The following is a 16308-nucleotide window of genomic DNA, read 5'->3' as shown; positions in this document are numbered from 1 at the left end:
ATTTTCCTCTGCTGCCACTTCAGAGCATGTGTATGAGTTATGAGGGGAAGAGAGAGGATGGGGGCAGCGGATGTGTGAGCGTTTGGGGGGATAAAGGAAGATACTCTGTCGCCAACACGTGTCTCCAGTGATGATTATCTGTGATCCCCTAGTCTACAGGAGGACTCGGGCCTGTTGCACGTTTTGCATGTTCAGTGTGCAAACAGAGATGAGTATCGCACGGAGCCGCCGTGAGCGTGTTGCTTGTCTGATTGTGCGTTTGTGTTGCTCGCCGTAAATGTCATAAATGCGCATAGAAATGCTTACAACACAACACCATAAGTCATTCTTCATGGTGTTCTCTAATTAGCAGACTAATGAATCAAGGCCATGTTTGCTGCTCTCACATAGAACAAATATGCCTGAAAGTCATTAGCTTGTTTTATGTGCGGACAGCATTACACATGCTTGCTTGAACATACTTTACAGAGTGGAAGTATAAATGTCATCTCGACTCCAGGCTCAGTTGTATTATTTATGTACTGCAAAGCTATTTTTTAATTCAATTAGTGATGTGCATTGCCCTCACAGACATTTAATGCTAAGTATATTGATCTCATTGGTCGGATAATTAGGCCGCATAGACAAAAACACAAGCGCATTATCATTCATGTGTGTAGTGTCGTGTCAGTTAGAGTAATGCAGAAATAGAATAAATCTAATAAAGGCTGAATTGTGCGTGTATTTCATTTCAAACAATAGAATAACAATATTGCGTTGCACAGGTTGCATTATTTAGTCGACGATTTCATCACCCTAAAGTAGTTTTTCTGATGTCAGTCTTCTGTAGTGATAATAAAGGTATTTCAGGAATGAATAAAGTGTAAATATTGTGGAATATGCTAATATTGTGACACAATGCATTTCAGTTAAAGCTAAAAAAAAAAAAAAAAAAATAGTTGTAGACTAATAGAAAAGGCAGATGGTACCAGATGTTGTAACGGCACCAAAAAGTTATTAACCTACTGAAAAAAAAGAAAAAGAAAAAAATCACGTTTAACTGGAGTCATGACCTGACATATCCTGTTTTCAGTCTCAGAGAGTGTTTTTGCTGGAACGCCGTTGTTTCCTGGCCATGTTTGCCGCTCTCAGATGTTTGCTGCCGATGTTACCGCGTGTTCTCACCGGGGAAAAGCAACTCCGAAACGACCAAAAAGTCCCTCGAAGGACGGAGATGATCCGCACTCTCTCTCTCTCTCTCTTAATCAGATCAACCTGAGTCAAACATGTCCGAAACAATGACGATGACATAACAGTTTTTTTTTTTTAAATCTCCAAGCATATCACACACACACACACACACACACACACACACAAATGCGTGCGCGCTTTCAGTTGATTCCCCGCTGATCTCGTGCCCAAGGGGAGAGAGGTTACCATGGCAACCCTTGTCCAGCATCGGGGCTTTGGCCTGCTTTTTCTTGTGAGCTTTTTGAATGGGGTCAGACAATCCAACCCCCCTCGACTCATCAGTAGCATCACTGTGCCCCTGCAATGGACTGATTGGATAACCCTTGTCCCTCATAGTTCATCCCACGTTCTTATCCCTCCCCCCCTCTTACCATGTGTCTGTGTGGCCAACAGAGGTTAAAGGTTCACAGTGTGGTGTCCATCTTACCCCTGTCGCCTCCCTCTGCTCTCGCAGGAGGAGCTCTAATTATCCAGGAGCTGCTGGGAACTTTGTAGGTGACGGGTTAAAGGTTGCGATGTCCATCTCTATGGAGTTATTTGTGGTATGGCTTGCTTTAGGGGTGCTAGGATGTGCGAGGGAGAGCTAGACCTTCTCATCTAGCATCTCTGCAGGAGCTTCTCATCCCACTGTGTAACTAATTCTAACTGATGATGTTGATATTGTGCATTTTGAGCTTTTATTCTGAATGACAGAGTTGATTATATGTTCATGTCATAAACAAATGAGTAGATATTTATGTTCCAAAAAACCTTTGGTAAAATATGATCATCATTTAACAGTTTTTAACTCCCTTTTTTTTTTTTTGGACAATTTACCTGTTATTTGTAGATTTTCATGTTTTGTTTTTTTGTGTGAAATTAGAACAAATAACAAGTGCAGTCACAGAAGAAAAGCATTAATTTATGCAATAAATGTAAAAAACAACAACAACAACAAAACCAGGCCAAAACAGTAAATACCATCCACATAAAAAATATGAATTTTTATAAATGCTAATTTGTTCTTTTACAATGTATTACCAGAAATTTCACTGCGTTTAAATCAGTGAAAAATATTGTTTTTTTTCCCCCAGATGTTTGCCAATGTGTGAAAGAAAAAATTGTAAATAATTTTTAACTGTTTTATAGATTTTCCCCGTTAAATTAAGTTAAGTTACAGATAGTATCAGTAAAAACACAGGAAAAAGGAATATATAAAATCAAAAAAAAGGCTAAAGCTATCCATGATGTCCACATTAAAATTTATAGTTTTTACAAATTGTAATATGTTCTTTTACCACGAGTGACTGCAAAAATACACTGTTTTACTGTATTTAAATCAGCTAAAAATACAATAATTTACAGATATATGCCATTATTTTCACAGTTTTTACAGCTTTACACTTTTTGACTTTTTTTTTTTTACAGATTCTTTTTTTTTAATTTTTTTAAATTTTTTACAGTGTATAAGGATTACATGAAATCAGTAACTAGTAATAATAATAACAATACATTTTTTTTTAGAGTGACTGGATTGAACAGGAGAGTCAAAGAAGAATAACTGACAGTACAGGCTGCATGCAAGCACAGTGCAAAAATAATACCACAATGACTTATTGACTGATCAAGGATGGTGCCAAAAATAAACAAAAATATAGATCTTGCTGATCGCTATGTCAACATTAGCCGGCTCCAAGGTGTAATCTTCAGTCTTCCTGGTGTATCCATCTTTCTGCCTATTTATATGCTTCCAACTCTCCTCATCTCTGCTTTGCCATTTCTCTCCTTTTTCATGTTCTTCCCTTTTCCCCAGGCCCCTCCACACTCATGCCTCATTACATGCCACATGCCTTTCCATAATATGTCCAGCACATGTCAGAGAGGGATCACATTAATGTGGCCTTGATGAAGACTTCATCGAGTGTCAAAGCCTTACAGCAATATAATACATTCATCAAAAGCTTGCTCACTTACCACTGGCAAATACATCTCAGTAATATCAACCACAGCATGAAACATTTAGCGAGATTATTCAAGCTCACACACATTACAGGTGTAAAAGGTAGGCTTGATTGAAGTGCTTTTATATTCTCATTTGCTGTGCGGATCCCGCTGGCTATAATTTCCTAGTATCTCACTTCTACCTGCCAATCTTGTCCCACATTTAAATCTCACAGATCCGGTGGGAGAAATTGAAACAATTTCAGCTAATTTGCCCCTCACCTGAACCTTCTCTGAGCTACTTTTTGATTCACATCTCTTTGTGATCTACTTTGAAGTCTACCAAGAGAGAAAACAGAAGGTGTGATATTTTCTTCTGGTTCAGCCTGTTTGACATTCCTGTAATAACTTTTGTCTAACCATCAGTGGCCGTGTGTGCCGCATGTAATAGTCGTGTGATTGTTTTATCCCCAGCTTATTTACTCTCATAAAATAAGCATCTGTCTTCCTACAACTCGCACATCACAGCAGTCGGAGCTCCACCTTTGAAACATAATTTTCCCTGGAGAGAAGGCTCCTTTATTTGAAGTCAGGCTTCTGTGAAGAGGTATTTGTTATTTTGTTCTCGTAACATGGGATTGTTAAATATAACCGCAAGTGCATGCGTGTGAGTGTGTGGGCTTGTGTATAATTGTGTGAACGCCGTGTTTTATCTTGATTTAACATGAAGATGATGTCTATATGTTCAGTTTAAGCTACAGAGCTAAGTAGTTGTCATCACCTGGGTTGAAGTGTGAATGCACTTATGTCTCTGTTGGCTCTAGCAAAGGGGCTGACATTTACACTTTTGCAATTTATATTCTTACTCCTTGAAAAATCTTTCTTTTCCATTTGTTTAATCTCTATTTCAAATCAAATAATAAAGAAAAGCTAATTAGTTCGGGTACGCAAGCTATTTTTCTGTCGTTTCTTTCATTTGAGTGCGAACAGTGGCTCCTTCGTACTGACGAACCCCATTTTCTTCTCAACAGAACTCCCTCCCACCACATCCCTCTGTTTTTGCTCTCTCTGAACCTTCTTGGCCTGCGTCCATCAGCAGCAGGCTGGTCTCTGTTCAGAGTTTTAATGCGGAGCTAAATATAGGCCTCACATTGTGCTGCTGCGCTTAATAAGTGTGTTTGGGCTGATTAGAGTTGAGGCCTGATCTCATCCCACCACAGACCCCTAATGCATGCCGCGGTCTCTGGTTTCTATTTGGACTCAGGGGCAAACAGGGGAAAATGCTGATATAATCATGTTTAGGGTTGTAAGTTATGTGGCCGAGAGAAAGAGAGGGAGAGAGGGATGGCAATATTACTGGGCCAAAACAGAATTGAATGAGTTTTGGATATAGCTATTACAGAGACGAGGTTTGTAGGATCGGCCGTTATGACTCGCTGAAAATCAATTCAATGTGATCACTTGCTTTCGATATTCACTCACAATAAATAATAGTAAAAAAACGGTCACTTGAATGGTTATCGTGTTTGATTTGTTGGACGCAGCCTGTTGTATTTCTGTTGAGACAGATGAGAAAAGATGTCGTAGAGGAGAGGGTTAACTGCTTTGTTCATGGAGCGGAGAGGCAAATCAATAGGCTTTATGGTGCCCAGCCAAAAATATGAAGTAATTGCCCCTTGTATTGACTAAAGGCTCAGGTCATTTTAGCAGATATAGTGCCACCATATGAACAGGTAAGGGAGCGAATTACACCTATATAAAGAGTGGCGTCTTTCTGTAAATGCCTGCGTCTCCCTCTTTCACTACATCCATATATAACCTGCTTTTCTTTTTTTCCTCCCTTACCTTTCCTCCAAACTCTGTCCATTTTTTCCCTGTCTTCCTGCATGTTCCTCTCTTCCATCACCACAGCCTTAGAGTGTCCAATGGGAAGTGACACATACTGCATATAGGCAAGCGGGCTAACATAAGCCTTATGTGCGCTTACATTGTACAACAGGAACAGGAACAAAAGAGGCAGCGTGCTGGGCTGGTGGGAGCCATCGCGCACACATATACACAGCACATTTCTACATGCCGCTCGCTACTGACACCAGAATTCTTCAGCTTGACACTGGTGATGGATTAGATGCGTTATCGAGGCAGAGAGAGGCTCCGTGTTTTCTCCCAGTGTGCGAGGAGAAAGAAAGTGAGAGAAAGAAGCAGCAGAGAGAGAGAGACGTGCACACGAAGGCAGCTGAATAGCCTGTACCCATTCCACCAATACAACAGCCTGCTACATTTCAAGCCAGGTTTCCAGGACAGACATGCAAGCAGATATAGTGAGCCTCGCTGGTACATGGTGTTCTGCGAGCTGTCGAATACAACCGGTTGATTGGTGTGCGTGTTTGTCTGCTCATCTGGGTTCCTTCAAGAGCTGTGTTTGCAGTATAGATTTACATGCATGTGTGTTTCTTTTGTTAAACAGCGAACAATAGGGATGAATTTGTGTCTCATTGGTGTCTGACTTTTTGGTGTGTTGGTGGTGAATTTTCCCCTCAGTATGACTCATACGAACAGTCAGCACTGATGCACCTTTAAGTCATGCCTAAAGGGGTTGACGTATCCAGGGGGGTGGACAATGGTCTGTCAGCACACTTCACACCTCAGTGCCACCCTTGTTTCACACTTAGATGTAACTTGGCATAGTCACACTCACGTACATGAAAAAAAAATGTTGTTACACACTCAAACACTATCACCATGCTTGAAGCGAGACGGTCTTGTGTTTAAATAAAGCTGGAGCCTGTTGGAGGGTATTGAGTTCATGTCCTAGTGTTTTAATGAATTCAGGATCAGAATCCTTTCATGTCATTATACCAAAAAAGTGCAACGGAATTGGGTGCAGTCCCATTCAGTGTAAAGGTTTCCTTTGGTTACGCTCATTTTTGACGACACCAAAAAACCAACTCATCAGTCATTCTCTTGCCTTTGCCCTTTACATGGTCACTTTGGAGGGGTCAAAAGTAAAACACAGCTTACTAGTATGTGGAAAATGTCTTTTTCTTTCTCAAAGTTGTGCTTATAATGCAATACCTGATGTGGCAAGAGCACCTGGCTGTCACAAAAGCCTTTCAAATCACAGATGCCTCCTGACAAGCTTCAGTGGCTCTTAAAATGCTGTCAGCAGTCTGTCACCTGTCATTTGGTCCAAGGTACCGAGCAATCTCAACATCAAATTCAAGGCCATTTACTGAGGCTGAGAATGGTTCCATCAGATGAATTGGATTTGATTGGATAAGGTTTATCATGGTCATTGTCAGATCCCTGTGACTCTTTTTCAATCGGTATGACCCTACTTTGCGACAAAGCTCCCCTTTTCCTTCACCGCCGCGTCTCAGAGAGGGGTCAGCGCATTGAGACAGAGCGTGAAAGGTTGTGGTTTTGGTGTACTTTTGCAGGGTCTAATCCAGTGTGTGGGATAAGGCAGATAAAGGCAATGCCTATCACTTGAACGCTGAAGACTGCTGAACTGGATTAGCGCAGATGCAGAAGATAGCTGCCAGATAGGTTACTTCGGGAGTTCAACTTTCACTCTCTGTCTCTCTCGTTGAGCACAGTTGAGTTTCAGCCATAAGAGCATAATCTCCCTAAAATCAACTCTTATTATACTATTCTGGAACATGGTGTAGGTGGAAGACCTACAATTTCTCTTAATCCTATCCTGAAACAAGGTGTGCGTGCGGAGTGTGCCGTACACTGCGGTTTGGTAAAGGTTCCCATGCGTGGGTTACAATCCGCTCTGCCAGCTGAAATGTGGTTGTAAAATAATGTACACCCTCAGATAGATCTGTATTGGTCTTGGCAGCCACCTGTACACACGCATGTCCTGTTTCAGAACACTAACCTCCTTCAAGGCTAAGGTTTGAAAATAGGATTTCTATACAAATCTGAAAAGAAAACAGTTCTCTGGTAATAGTTAGCAGCTGCGCCATTAAAGCAGAAACATTCTTTAAAAATTGGCCATCTCATGTTGGACAAACACTTGGAAACAAGTTGTAAAACAGAGACCAAATCGCTAAATCTTACACCGTGTAGGATTATACATTATACTGGTTTGGAGACCAGTCATTTTGGCATTTTTGCATGGGTTGCATAATGCAGTCTGTAGAGGGAAATGCAGATTTGGCCTTTCCTTTTCCTTCTATCTCTGAGCAGCAGCATCCACAATGCACTGCAAACACACATTTGCTGCACTTTTACCCAGGATTTATTCAGCACTTTTCACTCAAGCAAATTGCTTCACACAGACTCTCACGGTTGGGAATCTGGTGTCTGGCACAGTAAGACCAAGGCATAGAGAGCGAGAGGTAGAAAAAAAGGAGAAAAAAAAAAGGGAGAAGGGCAATTTGAATTGGAGTTTGGTCAGTCTTCAAACGTTTTTCCAGGGTGCTTACATGGTCTGATCAAACGCACCCCACTGGCACTGGCCCTTGCAGCCACAAGGGGAGGCCTCTGATGCCTCTGCCATGGTTTTGCTGCTGGCCAAACCCACACCCCTAACCTCTTGCCCGCTTAAGCCGGACTAGGTGCTGCAACATAAAGTTTGCACATAAAAACCAAAGTAAATTCTTTGTTTTTGCAGGATGTGGCCGCTTGGGAACGTTGCCCTTTCCCATGGGTATTAAAAATCCTTACATCTTTCAAAAAAAATAAAGCTTCAGTGATGTTTTAAAACATATACCTATAAATTAATGCTTAGAATAATGTTCAATTTATGAATATGAAAATCTGAAAAAAAAAATGCAACGTCTAACTAAAAGCTGTGGAATTGTTCATAACAGTGAGGTGCTAGATCCATCATTTGGTTGCTATAGCTACCCAGTGAGTTCAAAAGTCCAAAATGCAACATGAAGTATTCAGGTCAACAACTGAAGACATTCAATTTTTAGTTTGTTTATAACAGCACAATAATTTCATTTTATTTCATCCATCCATCCATTATCTATACACCACTTAATCCTCAGTAGGGTCACAGGGGGGCTGGAGCCTACAGTAAAATCTATTATTATGCAATAGCCTGGCTGAAATCTGAGTGTCAAGAAAGTAGGTAGACTCAATATACATGGCTAAAAGAAAAAAACAAAATCACATTGTGCAACTATTGAGCACACAGTATTAATTTCCAAAAACAGCTCAGATAAAATAAAGGCAACCTCATGCGCACACAGATTCACAGACCCAGACTCCCTCCTCTGTCCTCCAATCTTGTGTTTTTTTTCTCAGGGGTGTTTTTTTTTTTTTTCTTTCACACATAAACCAGGTCATGGCAAATTGTAATTGTACAGGTAAACACTAGCAGAAACAAGACTAAATATCCCTTTTTAACTTGCAAAGAAAACTGATTATGCCATTAAAAAAAGAAAACACGGAAGCAAAAAGGAAACACCAAAGCAAAAACAATTCACTCCTTCTAGGTTTAACGATAAACCCCCGAGTCTGAAAAGTGAAGCCACTGCGAATGTGCCTTGAAACTGCATTTCCTTTAACAGCCAGCAGGGGGTGAAAAGAAGTCAGACTATATAGAGAGATATAGGAAAATGACCACAATTCTCACTTTATGTTTTACCTCAATAAACATTTTTCGTGGTAATTCATGGTCTCAATCCCTAGTTTGACATCTCCTTTATTAGAGTATGGTGTTAATTTTCTAAAATTGTGATCCCGTGTAAAGTAAAATCGTCATGAAGCAGTCTTTGAGCATGGCTACCTAGTGATTAACAGGTCAGTGATTAACATTCTCAGTCTGATCCACCCCTGACTCGTTGCATCTGGTTTCACAGCAGAAAAATGGAGGTGACCAAATGCCAAACTTAAGGCGTCACAACAGTAGTCCACAAATCAAAGGTGATGTCAAAGTCATTTTTATATACAGTCAATGGGTTTATCTCATCATCGCGAACATAAAACCAGCGTTTAGTTTGGTTGATTGACAAAAGAAGCCCAGCATTCAGTTCAAGACAACAAACACTCTAATTCATAATTAAAAAGCAATAATAGAACTTTAACAGTACTCTGCTGTGTTCTGATTCAACCAGGAAATGTTAATGTAACTGTAACAAACTGTAAAGCTGGGTTAGTGAGGTAGATAGTGGTTGCTTTGCTGAAGAATGTCTACATGGTGTTGTCTCAACCGCTTTGTAAGAGCATTTGAAATGCTGAATTTCATATTCAACTACAAACCTCAGTCACGAAAATGCGGTCCAATGTTATTTAAAAACCGATGAAAGCAGTTTGGATTTTGAAAACCAAATATGGCAACCCTGTGTGTGTGCTCCAGGATTTGCTGAGAAGTCCTCCTACTCTGTGATGCCAGGGGACAGTTATTTATACGTTTAGTTATCCAGGCATCTTTCATCATCCCTCTGTGTTTGTATGTTTGGATTTTGTTTGTACATGATGGACATTAAATGTCTCATGAGTATTATGAAACGTGTGAACACCAGTTGCTGATCATAATTTTTTCAACCATTCAAGACAACTTTGTTTTATTTTATTTTTTAGAAAACGCCAGCTCATGGTCCCCCCTGGGGTCCATGTAGGCTGTTTTTCAACGTTCTCATTCATCTTCTCTCCCCCCCCACTTTACTCAGTTGCAGCTCTCCGACGCTGGTGATAGAGAGAGTGTAGCTAATGGCTGCGGTGTTGAAATCGGGGACTGTGTAAGACCAGGCCATACCAAAGGACAGCTCTCTAGGGCACCGGGGGTGGTTTCAGTGGATGGGTTCTCCTAAAATAGAGGGGCTGTAATATTGTCAGAGGGCCTTGAGGGTATGAATCCAACCAGTTTGCAGTCTTCTTACCCGGGCTGATAAATAATGCAAGGTCAAAAGGGGCAAAGATGGGATAGGTTTAAGTACCTGAGAGAGCAGGCTAAATGTTGAAGTAAAGTGATGCCAAGGAAATGGATGTTTTGGGCCTGAGAGTCGCTTACTCAGGTGCTAGATACTGTAGACTGGTGGAACAGTAGTGTGGGTGTGTGTAAAGAGCGGGAGATTTTGACAGAATTATTTTTGGTCCACTAAGCACTGGTTCCTCCATTTATTTGCTGAGGGTTTTCTTTTTCTTTTTTCTTTTTTTGTCTCATTCGCCCACCCAGAGTTGAGCCTGCCCTGCAAAGTACTTCACATTTACCTAACCCACTTCACACAAATGCGCTCATTTTTTCACTTTCTTACAATGCTGTGGGTGTGTGCGTGCGCGTCTACATATGTGTGAATGTGACACTCTTCGCACGATTTGCAGCTACTATAGCAAAACTGCTTTTTAATGTGTAAAGCAAGTGGATGTGGGTGTGTTTGTGTGTACACAGTGGGATGGTGAGAGGGTTTGAGTGTCAGTAATGTTGATTCTATTTTTCTTTGTGTGAGCCATAAGCCTAAGCTGTTGGAAGGGGGGAAAAAAAAGAAGCAAAAACAGACAGAGTATTGGTGTGTGGCTAAAAGAGAAGGGTATTTATTATTTATCTCTTTGTACACATTCCTGCACTCCTTATTTATTATGTTTGCCAGGACAGCTTAGTGTAGTAATTGTGAGGTCTGGTATGATAGTGGTTATATCCCAAAGTGTTATATCCATGACTGGAGAGTAGAGGTTTTGCTCCTGACTCACTCAAAGACAGCTGGATGTGTGAGTGTGTTTCTGGCCAAATGCGAATTTAGAGGCCCCTGGACAGTGGTGAGACACTGTGTGATAGCGATCTAATTCAGATGAACTGCAGGCCTGCAGTGGGAAGGTCAGGTTATCTTGTGATCCCTAGTGGCAGCCTGCTAGGACACATATCACAGCATGACAGACTTCTCCTACGGGTGCGCACGCACACACAAACGCACTCGCGCGCAACACCCACACTGACACAGCAGTGAACAGAACAGCGCTGGTCTGGCCATGCGCCGACATGCTTTATGGATGAGCATATTTGCTGAGGTCTCCCTCCACACTGCAGTGTCAGTAACCAGATGAAGACTGGCACGGCCCCCACATCCTGCCTTTCTCCTCCTACATATGGTTTTCACATATGTCCTGTTTTCACTGTTTGGATTAGTCTGCCAAGGTCAGATGTAGGTCAGCCGTGGAAGGCCCAACCACTTTGAGCTGTGTGGTGCCTGCTGTCATGTACCCAGCTAACCCTCAAGCTTTGAAGGGAAAGCTCAAGGGGCTTTGTGTGAACTTATATCACATTTCTCTTACTTGACCATCCAACAGTTTGACACACATTCGTGCTCACACACACACACACACACACACATACAACCCCTCGTGTGTGCACGCATTTGCTCACGTACCCTCCCACCCTCCCAGTAGATTTTCTTTTGACAGACATATGACCTTGACTTTCCCCTCTGTGATGTTTTATAGAGAGCCTGGCTGCTCTTTGGTGCTGTCACTATCTGAATAGATAGATGAATGTTTGGGTGGAGGAAGTCAGATGGGAATGGACAGATGATAGAGCCATCAGCTTTCAGGGTTGGAGGAGGGCTTCGTGACATGTGACATCCTTCGCCTTTAGGAAACTCATGCTGCTCCTCAAGATTTGCTATGTATATATTTGACCAACAGGATATGATGAATAAAGAAGAAACAAGGCTAGAATTTGGCCCACTTGGGTCAGGAAGGGTCACGTGACTCATATAAGTCATTAGAAGGCCTTTCCACTGTTTTTGTAGTTAGGTGGTCTTGGCCTCCAGTTCAAAGCTTTACTGAGGGAATACATCATTCATCGGGAGAAAGGGGAAAGAAAAACAGAGCTAAGGTTTCACAAAGGTCTAATAATATCAGTGAATAATTCCTCACAGTTTTTGTAACCTCTTCCTACAAGTAATCACAGAGGACTGACATTTACCTCATACCATATAATTTACTGCCTGCAACTTGTTTTTAGCTGCCAAAATTCAATTAATCACTTTTCTGTCATTTACAATCCACACAATCATCAAGAAAAAAAATCTATCTGAACCTCTATAAACAAATACGGATCTTTTGCAAATTTTATCTGACCCTGTCTGTCATTCCTGTCAATCATTCTTTGTCTGTTTTCCCATCATGCTGATATAAATAGCACTCACCGACCCGTTCGTCTTGTGTTTTTTTTCTCAGATTCGTGTCGATGGACCTCCGCACGGCGGTGTTCAGTATGAAACAATATCGGTTATCAAGGACGGCAGTCCCATCCTACGAGATATGGCCTTCTCTCTCGACCGCAACTACCTCTACGTCATGTCTGAGAGACAGGTAGGTCCTGGGGAGATGCATGCTTGCAAACCTGTGGTGCCCTAATTATGCGAGAGCCCATACTGGAGAATGGATGGTTTTAGTGTGCCTCTGTGTGTGTGTGTATATGTTTAAATGTCAGGGAAAACTGTGTAGATGTGAGCGCTCCAGCAGGGCATGAGATGGTCCACCCTCTCAACATCAGCACATCCACCACCTACTGTTAGCTATAAATAACCTGGGTGGCACAGCGGGGGACATTGTGACAGCGTTTGATAATGAAGGAGAACAATGAGGGCAGGGACAAAGAAAGAAATGGAGAGACAAGGAAAAGATAAGGTACAATAGAGGAAGAGAGAAAGAAATGAAGGGCACCTGCTGGCTGGTTGTCTAACTGGCTGAGCATGAGAGAAAGAGTGATGAGGGAAGGAGGGACAGCTGGAGGAGTGTATGACTTAGACGATGTAACGCGAGACACTGAGAGAGAGCTAGGGAGAGAGAAGAGACACAAAGTGCAAGGTCATCCTTTTGCACTCCTAATGAAGTGACAGCGTTGCAAAGCGGGTGGGAAGCAGCCGAATGCCATCGATGCAGCCGCCACACTTAGCAGGCAGAGGAGGTGAGGGCAGAGAAGGATGGGAAGGGGGACGCAAGGACAGAGCGGAGGTGAGGAGATGAAGGGAGAGGAAGACGTGGCGAGATAGAAAAGAGTTGACAAGAGGAGAAGAAGTGACAGGAGAGGAGGAGAGGAGGAGCAGCTGCAGGGGAGCGTGGCAGCGCAGCAGCCCCAGAGACAGACAACGTGCGAGGCTGTCAGTGCGAAGTGATAGATTGCCGTCCTCTCTCCTTATCTCTTCTTTTAACACACTCAACAACCGACTAGCCAGAGCTTACAGGTTTAGGAACCGTGGTGGGCGGATGTGGTGTGAAGGAGTTATTTAGACAATAGTGGCCATTGCAAAGAGAAGGAAGGCAACAGATTTACTACAGTTGCTTTTTTTTTTTTCTCCTTTCAGCACACGACCGACACGTCTCTGTGCTGCATATGTGAGCTGTTTTATTCCCCTCTGAAAAACAGAACAAATAAACATTTGAAAAATTGCTCAGTTTTAGTCAAACACTTGCTTGCTGTGAGGATAAAAATAAAACTATGTCAAATCAATTCACGAGTAATAGCTCAGTACTTCAAGTATGCATGGTGATACTGGCCGTTAGTTTCCCCTGATAAAGGCTTTCACCCTCTGAACTCCAAGCTGTCACATTTTTACTTACTGTGGGATCATTTTTCACTGAAATATTAAGTCCAGCACCACAATTTGAACAGCATAACAATGGATAGAGGTAGAGGGAACTCAAAAATGTCTGTTGGTCATTATACCAAACTTATGATGATTTATTTAGATTTTTTTTCCTCACCTATCTGCTCTGTGTAAACACAGTCGGCACTTCAGCCCAGTTCATCCAAAAAGTCCCTACATTTTTGTCATATGACTGTTGATCACAGCTGAGTCACTCATGCCTTCTCAATTGCATGGAGGAGCAAAGAATTTGTTCTTTTTCAGAGAATCTAGATACAAGAAATGGTCTATTTTTAGCAAATTTTTAGATGATGAAATATCATGATTTTAAGCTTAGATCTGACCCGTCACATCACTACCTATTAGTTCACAAGGATTCTTTCTGTTTTTACAGTTCCTGGCTCAGATAAACTATGAATATTTTTGGCAATTTCATAAAGTTACATATAGAATATTGCAATTGTTCTAAAATTTACTTTGACAGGCAAACAACTGCTCATCAAGCTAACATTGTTCAATTTTGTTTTTAAAATGTTATATTGAATTAAATGTTTTACATTCAAGTTGAGGCAGTTTTCTTATTTGTCTAAACACAATGTACAGTTGGAAGCTATTGTATTTTTATGTCTTCATGGTAAGAGTAGGCACATTGATATGTTAATTCCAATACAGGAGGGACTGCAGTTCTTTGCAATTAGGTGGAAAAAATATGTGCATATATCTGTATCAGCAATTGTCGAATTGAGTTGGAAAACATTGGCATATCAAATATTTGCAAAAATCCAATATTGTTCATTCGTCACTTCAACCAGAATTACTGCTGAGATTCTCACGCTTACTACAGCAAGGGCCGAATTATTTACAGTTTCAAATCACTTTTTATTAATATTTATACAGTACATGCACCCAAGTATTTCATTGTACAACCTCACCTTAATTGTAAATCTTTCTGGATATCTCAAGGATAACACTTGAAATCTATTAATTTCATGCACAAACAATAAAAGCACATGTATTTGACAGTGAACTGATGACTCTGTAACACAACATGGCCCAGAATCCACAAGTAAAGAAGAGTTTGTACTCAGTCTAAAGTCTCTTTCCCATATTTACTAAATCCTTTATTCACACTTATTCCGCAGATGAAACGAGCTTTTGATGTCGAGCTCATAACTGCTAGTCATCTGAATGAGAAGTGATGTTGGTGAATATTATTAGTATTCAGCATGTAGACTCTTCAGTCTTTCTCTCCAGGGGTTGGGGAGGATCGAAGCAGACAGACACACACACACATACTGAGACGTGTTCAGCCACTTTGGGGATGTTGCCCCTGCATGTTCAAGGATACCACTTGATAGTCACACCTGAGAGAGCATCTGGACTGGAAGTCAGTGTGGCCAGATACTCATTCAGCCTTTTTTTTGTTGTAAAATTTTCAGCTTCAAGAGATGCATTTTTAAAAAAAAAAAAAAAAAGTGTGATTCTGGGTAGTTAAAATATTTAGTCGTTTCATATGATTAATGTTCTCACAAAGCTGTATTACAAAAAGTGTGTATTTAATCTGTGATATTCGCCCTTCTAATAATGTTAAATTCGCTCACTATTAAGTGTATTCTAACCTAACCTCTTTCTGCTCAGAGGAATGTATTAAGAATGTATGATACTGGGTAACAGAATGTACTTTCCAAGAGTCTATGAGCTCTCCACTGTACAATACACAGCAGCCACCTTCAAACACAGCTCTTTCGCACTAGCATTCAGTGGAAAACAATCTATTTGACCTTTATCTCATCATAAGCTTAAATGTCACCTCGAGCCACACTTGAAGTCACACATTCAGGACATCGGGAGATATATCTTGCCTAAGCTCTACTTGCTCCCTTGTGTCTGACTCTGCCGTCTGAGGCCAAGCACTTGGTGATGGGAGACGTGGAGAACAAAGGGGGGGATGATATCAAACAGAAACCAAGGCAGATTTGGCTCTAGTTGCATTTCCTACTCTGAATAACAAAGCAGTCCTCTGTGTTTGGCACAGTGGGAAAGAGAGAGAACAGAGAGAGCAAGAGAGAGGCAGACATTGAATGGGAAGGGGGGCAGACAGAAATTGGGAGAGAGAGTAGTATTTGCTCAGCGAGGCCATGCTCCAGAATCTGGGCTCTCGCTCTCTCCTGTCCTCACACCTGTCTGTGTGTGTTGTGGCTGAGAATTCTGGGATGTGCAATGCCTTTGTAAACACAAACAGGCAGACACGCACCCACGGGGAAACACAAAGCGCAGGCTTCCTTTGGTATTCATTTGCATAGCTACGGACATAATGCACTGACTCTCACAAAAAAGAATTACAGACATATGCAGGCTCTGGTCTTGCATTCAGTATTCTAATGGAGTCTATAAGGCTTTTGGAGGCTTTTAATCTAGCCCTCATTCACATAGATGACGCCTGCTGCATATGTATAAATCTTCTCCAGTCTGACTTACATATTCACAAACTTCCTCAAGTACTTTTTCAGTGAACTCTCCGCTTTCTATTGTTCTTCATTTGTTTCTTTCTCGCACAACACACCATCATTCATTCACCTCCAGGCATATTTAATAGCTCCCTCTTTCATAT

At 41.4% G+C, this 16308-nt stretch overlaps 1 protein-coding gene across 1 annotated transcript in view; it reads left to right on the top strand.

Annotated features, from left to right (window-relative positions):
- Positions 1-16308, top strand: part of LOC103366170 (plexin-A2-like) — a 123151-nt gene that overhangs the window by 8707 nt on the left and 98136 nt on the right. Inside the window, exon 3 of the mRNA XM_008293827.1 lies at positions 12286-12420. Within this exon, the coding sequence (XP_008292049.1) occupies positions 12286-12420 (135 nt within the window). The remainder of the gene's footprint in view (positions 1-12285; positions 12421-16308) is intronic.

This window comes from Stegastes partitus, unplaced genomic scaffold (genome assembly GCF_000690725.1).
Source record: "Stegastes partitus isolate 25-593 unplaced genomic scaffold, Stegastes_partitus-1.0.2 Scaffold20, whole genome shotgun sequence".
NCBI lineage: Eukaryota > Metazoa > Chordata > Actinopteri > Pomacentridae > Stegastes > Stegastes partitus.
Note: the sequence above shows the minus strand (reverse complement) of the source record. Positions and strands in the feature narration are given on the sequence as shown.